This window comes from Miniopterus schreibersii (assembly GCF_964146895.1).
Source record: "Miniopterus schreibersii genome assembly, chromosome: 3".
In the NCBI taxonomy this organism is placed as follows: domain Eukaryota; kingdom Metazoa; phylum Chordata; class Mammalia; order Chiroptera; family Miniopteridae; genus Miniopterus; species Miniopterus schreibersii.
In genome coordinates, this window is record NC_138103.1 from 8,840,108 (window position 1) to 8,846,659 (window position 6,552).

Consider the following 6,552-nt stretch of genomic DNA (forward strand, 5'->3'; position numbering starts at 1 on the left):
GGCCATCATACTGTTCTACTGCAATATTTTTTTATTTTTTGCTTATTACCAGTGCATACCTATTATGTCAAAACAAGAAAAATGAACTCTAGCCCTGGCCAGATAGCTGGGTTGGTTGGAGTGTCATAGCAGCGAAGCTATGGAAGCAACCTCAGTGTCCACTGACAGAAGAATGGATAGCGGTGTGCTATGTATATACAGTGGAGTATTACTCAGCCATGAAAAGGGGTGAAAGCTTACCATTTGTGACAACATCGATGGGCCTAGAGGGTATTGTGCTAAGTGAAATAGGTCAGACAGAAGACAGAAAAGTACAAAAACCGTATGATTCTACTCATCTGTGGAATAGAAACCAAAACCTCACAAATGAATGAACAAAACAAAAAACTCATGGATATAGAGAGCAGAATGGTGGTGACTAAAGGGTAAGTGGGGTGGGGCAGGCAAAATGGGTAACAGAGGTCAAACATATGGTGACACGTGGAAACTAGACTTTTGGTGGCGAGCACTCAACAGAGTACACAGGTATCAAATAATAATGCTCTACACCTGAAATTTACCTATAATGTTATTAGCAATGTTACCTCGATTTAAAAAAATAAATATTTAAACAAATATTTTAAGTGAATTATAAATGTTATGTTTTTAAGGCACAGTGGAGAGATTATTTTGCCATCAAATTGAATGGCAAAGGATTGTGTTTATTATGCAGTGACACTATAATTAGTTGACATTACCTGACTACGCACCCATCACTGGCACTATTCTCAACACACAACAAATTTCTTCACAAAAATTGAAAGTAAAAACGAGGCAACCACATTAAATTTCCAAGTGGCTCATCTGTTCGCCAAGCAAGGAAAGCTACTTACTTACGGTGACTTAATTGTGTTTGATTGTAGCAGCAGCAGAAGTATATCCCAAGAAAATAAAATTAAGATGATCGCCCGGCCGGGCGTGGCTCAGCGGTTGAGCATCGGCCTAGGATCCAGGCGATCGAGGTTCGATTCCCGGTCAGGGCACATGCCCGGGTTGCGGGCCAGGCATCCGATCAATGACTTTCTCATCATTGATGTTTCTCTCTCTCTCTCTCTCCCCCTCCTTTCCTCTCTCTGAAATCAATAAAGATATGTTTAAAAAAAAAAAATGTTTGATTGATTTCAGAGAGAGGGAGAGGGAGCGGGAGATAGAAGCACCAATGAGAGAGCCATTGATGGGCTGCCCCCTGCACGCCCCCTACCGAGGATGGAGCCACAACCCAGGCACCTGCCCTGACCGGGAACGACCCTGGTTCATGGGTCGACGCTCAGCCGCTGAGCCACGCCGGCCAGGAAAACTGTTTTGAAATAGAACCAATTACAGATAATGGGCTCAGGACCTGGTCAACATATTACAGCAATAAGGAAAGCATGTGAAACTTAAAGATAAGTCATTTCTGGGCCGAAACTGGGACAGTGAGGCGCCCCCGAGCAGCAAGACACAGGGCTCCAGACAGACTGCATGGGCAGGGATGGACTGACTGGATTTGTAGGGGGCCTGAGATGCTCAGGACGCGATGACGGGGGAGAGGGCAATGCTGTTGCTTCCACTGCTACTGGTGTTCTATTTTTCACAGGCTGGCGGATTACCGCAGATGCAGCTGTCATTTACCCCGCTATGGGACAGCTCGACCTCTCATCCCGTGCCCGTGGTGTTATAGCCATAGCCTTCCTCCTGATTAGTGCAGCGCCGAACGGACAGGTCCGAGGTGATGGTTTCGGTGAAGGTTTCCCGGGTCGAGCAGGCACTCGCATTTGGCTGTTCATCGGTGTGTTTTCTTTTTTAAATGTTTTGTATTGATTTGAGAGGAGAGGAGCATTGGATGTGAGAAACATCATTTACTGCCTCCTGCATGCCCCCTCCTGGGGATAGAGCCCAAAACCCAGGCATGTGCCCTGATCAGAATCTAACCGGTGACCTTTTAGTATATGAGAGGATGCTCAGCTCAGTCCACCCACTGGCCAGGGCAATTGTTCATTGGTTTCATGTTGACCTTTGGCTCTCTGATTGCATCTATGTGGATTCTCTTTGGAGGTTATGTTGCTAAAGAAAACAGCATAGTATATACCCTGGAATTGCTGTATTTTTCCAAAACTGCCTTCATCTTCTTTAGAGGACTAGTTTTTAAGTTTGGCTGCACTTAAGACTTGAAAGTGAAAACATCTGACTTATTACTACTGTGCACCAGCACTGCATGGGTTTTTTGTTTTTCACTACTCACTTCCAATTTTTTTTTCTTTAGTTAACTTGAGAGGAAGGGAGAGGGAGAAACATCTATGTGCTGTTCCACTTTTTTATGCCTTTATTCGTTGATTCTTGTATGTGCCCGGACTGGGGATTGAACCCACAACCTTGGTGTATGGGGATAACGCTCAAACCAACAGAGCTACTCGGCCAGGGCCTCCGCTTCCAATCTTCTGTAACTCCATTTCTCTAAACTTACTTCTGAGTGTAAACTTAAGTTTGTGTGACACTAAAACCATGAGAAATCCTTTTTTTTTTAATCCTCACCTGAGGATATTTTTTCCATTGCTTTTCAGAGAGAGTGGAAGGGGGAGTGAAACATCGATGTGAAAGAGACTCATCGACTGGTTGCCTCCTGCACGCACCCCAACCAGGACCGGGGATCAAGCCTCAACCAAGGTACGTGCCCTTGGCCGGAAAGGAACCCAGGACCCTTCAGTGTGCTGGCCAACTCTCTCATCACTGAGCCAAGCCGGCTAGGGCAGAAACCCCTTTTTAAACAACAAAAAAATCAATTGTGGTATGCATTTAATTAACTTATAAAATGTTAAAGAGAAATATTTCACAAGTAATTTTTATAGTTATCATGGTATAACTTGTAAAAATAAAAATAAATTACAAAAGGATAAAAAAAGATTAATCATTTCTGGAAAATATACCAAGTCTCCAAAAATAAAAATCTGCATCACAGGCATAAATTTAAGTCCCATGACTTCATAAGTGAGACTTCATTATTGAGAGATTTGGAAAAGCAATTAAGTCTGAGGCCCTGAGCAAGCAATCAATCTATCAATAACCTAGATCCTGTCCCCAGCTAGTTCTTTTGTTTATTTTTTAAAAATATTTTTATTGCCCAGCTGCACATGGGTCAGCAGTTGAGTATTGACCTGGGATCCAGGAGATCCCGGTTCGATTCCCAGTCAGGACACATGCCCGGGGTTACGGGCTCAATCCCCCATGGGGGCGTGCAGGAGGCAGCCGATCAAGGACTCTCTCATCCTTGATGTTCCTCTCTCTGAAATCAATAAAGATATATTTAAATATACATTTACTTTTATTTTTTATTAATTTAGAGAGGGAGATAGAGGAGAAACATCAATGCCTCCTGCATGCCCCTCTAGCGGGTCCAGTCCACAGCCCCAGCATGTGCCCTGACGGGATACACAGGACGACACCCAACCAAGCCACACGGGCCAGGGCTGTCCCCAGCTAGTTTAAAGTGTCCTTTTTCTTTTCAGAGTGGAAAGAACACACAAAGCATAAAAACACAGTATCTAATAAATTTATTGTAATCCTAAGAAGCAAGAATAGAAATCTAAAAATTTAAATCCATGTTATTAGCAATTTTATAACCAGTTTAGTCCTAAGTATAGTAGTTAATTTTGGAATCATGATTTGTGGTTTGACTGACATCTGCTTCTTCAGTCATCTAAAACACTGAGAAGGCAATATTAAACTTTTCATTTTAATTACATAGAATAAAATTTTAATTAAATAACTTTGCAATTATCAGTTAAAATATAGAAACAACTAATGTACTAAATTAATAAGTTTTACTTTATTAGTTGTGCAAACAATCTAAATATTTAAGAGTGTTGGCTGATGGTAAAAGGATGTCAATTGCCCTATAAATGTGAAAGATGAACGAACACGACCTTAAAAAGGGTGTAATCAGGTGTGGGTAATCCTCCCCATACACAAAACCTCCCTGGACATTAATGAGTTCATCTGCTGACTGGCAAATGGGCTATCCATTTCCTGACACCCTGGCCAACAACCCTAGAAGGGGTAGCTTTCTGCCACACCAGCAAAGGCCCTCAGGACACAAGTGCTCACTTCCAGCTGGAAATGCACTCTGAGAAATAAGCTAAACAGATATGGATGCAGCTGGGCCAGCCTGGCCCTAGTCCCTCCAGCGGTGTCCACACTGAGCATTGCAGCACTTGTAGAAAGTAGTCATTGGCTCATCTGCAGAGCGGGTCTGAAGTTGCATGAAATAGGCACGAGGGTGTTCACATTTGGGACATGGCTCTAGAAACGAGAAAAACAAACAAGAGACCCACATAAAAAAATGATGTTTGTGACCTGTTAGAAGTAGGTATTAGGCAAAAGGCAGCAAAGGCTTTCCTCGCTCATCTGGTGTCCCTTGTATTACGATTTAGGGCTACAAACAGTGGTGTCATTCCCAATATGTTCTTGCACTGAGGAATCCAGGAGAGTTTGAAAACACTCCTCCTCCCTTCGCTGGGTCCCACTTTTCCTCTCAAATCTGGCTGAAGATTGGTTAAAAACATAACATAAAAAGTGACTTATGGCTGCTGTGTGAATTACAGGGTCCACGCCCTGCAGAGTCCCCCTAGTAAGTGCATCTCCATCACCTGGGCAATAGACAAGCCCTCTCATCTTCCCATGAGCTCCAATGGATGACCACTCCACCTCCCCTTGTATTTAGGGGTCCATTTTGGCAGTCAGTACCTCAGGCTGTTCTTACCGAGATCTCACCACACACCCTGCACCTTTGCAGAGTGCAACAAGGCACCTATTTACCTCCACAGTGATTTCACTGAGAAACTAACCCCACTCTTGATGGCAACACCTTCAAACACTCTCAAACACCATTTTGAACATCTGGTCCATAACTCATCCTTTAATGACAAGGTCTGCCACTGCTAAATTTTAACCTAGCAGACCTGGATGTTCATCTGTAGGGGAAAGGGATAGTACTAATCGTGACTTCGCTCTCCCCCATCTCAATACTGGTTGTGTCTAGGGCTCTCCCCTGTCCTTCTTTGGTCACATCTGTCTCTACCAGAAATAAATCAAGACTTGAAATAAACATTTATTTTAGTAAGGCCGCAGCCTAATGCTCTCTGCTATTCACTTTTAAAGCTGCATTAGGACAAAAAGACCGTATTGTTTTTCCTAGACAGATTTGCATTACTCCTGTCACTGCTGGTATCATAGCTACCACATGTTCAGTGCCCGTTAGGTGCCAAACACTGTAAAACTCACTTTGTGCTCCTACAACCTATGAGTATGGATTAGCCCCAGAGAGGTCAAGGGATCCAAGGTGGATCCAAGAAGGCACCCTGAGACTTATCTCAGCCTGTGTGACTCCAAGGCTCGTGCCAGTACTATTTGTGCAACAAATGAGTTATTAAAAAAAATAAATACGCTTTCTGTTTTTAGAAGCCCACTTCACAGATTCTGACGTGGCTGGGCCGTCAGCAGCCTCCTCCTCTATCCACAGCTCAGTAATAAAGGTTTTCCCTCTCACCTGCGGTAGAGTCAACGTTCTCCCAGGCAGCTGCTCCACCAAGCACATCATCCACTTCTTTCAGCTTCGGATACTTCCGATTTGTCACCTAACAAACAGCGAGTCTTCAAACTCTCCGAGTCGGTGAAACGTGCAAGTCTGGGCGCCCCAACCAAACCTCCATGCCTGCCCCCAAGCGCGTCCCCAGGCTTCCTTCCTTCAACACACCGGCGGGGCACTCAACGAAGAGTGTTCTTCTCGCCATCACGGAGCTGGACTCTGCCCTGGGACTTAAGAGGACCTGTTGGCACTGAGGCCCTGGCAACAGGGCCACGTAGGCGATGGGAGGTCTCCCCAGCGCTGGTGTTGCTGGGACAAGGGAGCAGGTGAAATGAGAGAAGCGGGGGCTCGGGAGGAAGGCTGGGGGTCAGCACCCGGTCGTCCCCGGGGGTTCTGAGCACAGGGCGGGCTCCGTCGGACCCAGGGGTTACCAGGACGACTCTGGCCGCCGTAGAGGCCACAGCGAAGGGGGCCCGTGTGTGAGCCGGGAGCCCGATGGGAGGTAACGACCATACCCCAGGGTGACGGAACTGGGGTGGGACAAACGGCCGGATTCCAGGTGGACTCGAAGGTAGAGAGAAAGGGCAGATGGAGCAGATGGAGGGGGGCTAGGGGGTGGGGGGGAGCCCCGCGGGAGGCCTGTGGGAGGCGCCCCGGCCCAACGCCGGGCTCCGGCACCCACCTTGCGAGTGACGTTGTGCACGTAGGGGCAGGTGTTGCAGGCGAAACGGTGGCAACGCTGTCCCTCCTCCACGATGAGCCCATTCCCGCAGCCCGGGCAGAAGAGCAACATGACCGCAGCCCCGCAGCCTCCCGCGGCCTCCCGCAGCCTCCCGCGGCCTCCCGCAGCCTCCCGCGGCCTCCCGCAGCCTCCCGCGGCCTCCCACCGCACCGCGCGGCCGCTCCGGCGCCGACGCTACGCCCGCCTCGCGCTCCCATTGGCCTGGCAGCCG

The 6,552-nt window shown here is 47.0% G+C and overlaps 1 protein-coding gene across 1 annotated transcript; it reads right to left on the reverse strand.

Annotated features, from left to right (window-relative positions):
- Positions 1–3,549: 3,549 nt before the first annotated feature.
- On the reverse strand, positions 3,550–6,544 carry POLR3K (RNA polymerase III subunit K). The gene is made up of 3 exons (XM_081133475.1): positions 6,282–6,544; positions 5,561–5,648; positions 3,550–4,314 (listed from the first exon to the last, which is right to left on the reverse strand). The coding sequence occupies exons 1-3, from the start codon at positions 6,390–6,392 to the stop codon at positions 4,187–4,189; spliced, it is 327 nt and encodes a 108-aa protein (XP_080989601.1). The 5' UTR covers positions 6,393–6,544; the 3' UTR covers positions 3,550–4,186.
- Positions 6,545–6,552: the final 8 nt, after the last annotated feature.

What these genes read in the sequence shown, in the direction of transcription:
- POLR3K (XM_081133475.1), bottom strand. Translation starts at nt 6,392, where the DNA reads ATGTTGCTCTTCTGCCCGGGCTGCGGGAATGGGCTCATCGTGGAGGAG. An exon ending in TGCACAACGTCACTCGCAAG is followed by an intron (nt 5,649 to 6,281) that starts GTGGGTGCCGGA and finishes GCTGTTTGTTAG; the next exon opens with GTGACAAATCGGAAGTATCC. An exon ending in GAACGTTGACTCTACCGCAG is followed by an intron (nt 4,315 to 5,560) that starts GTGAGAGGGAAA and finishes TCTCGTTTCTAG; the next exon opens with AGCCATGTCCCAAATGTGAA.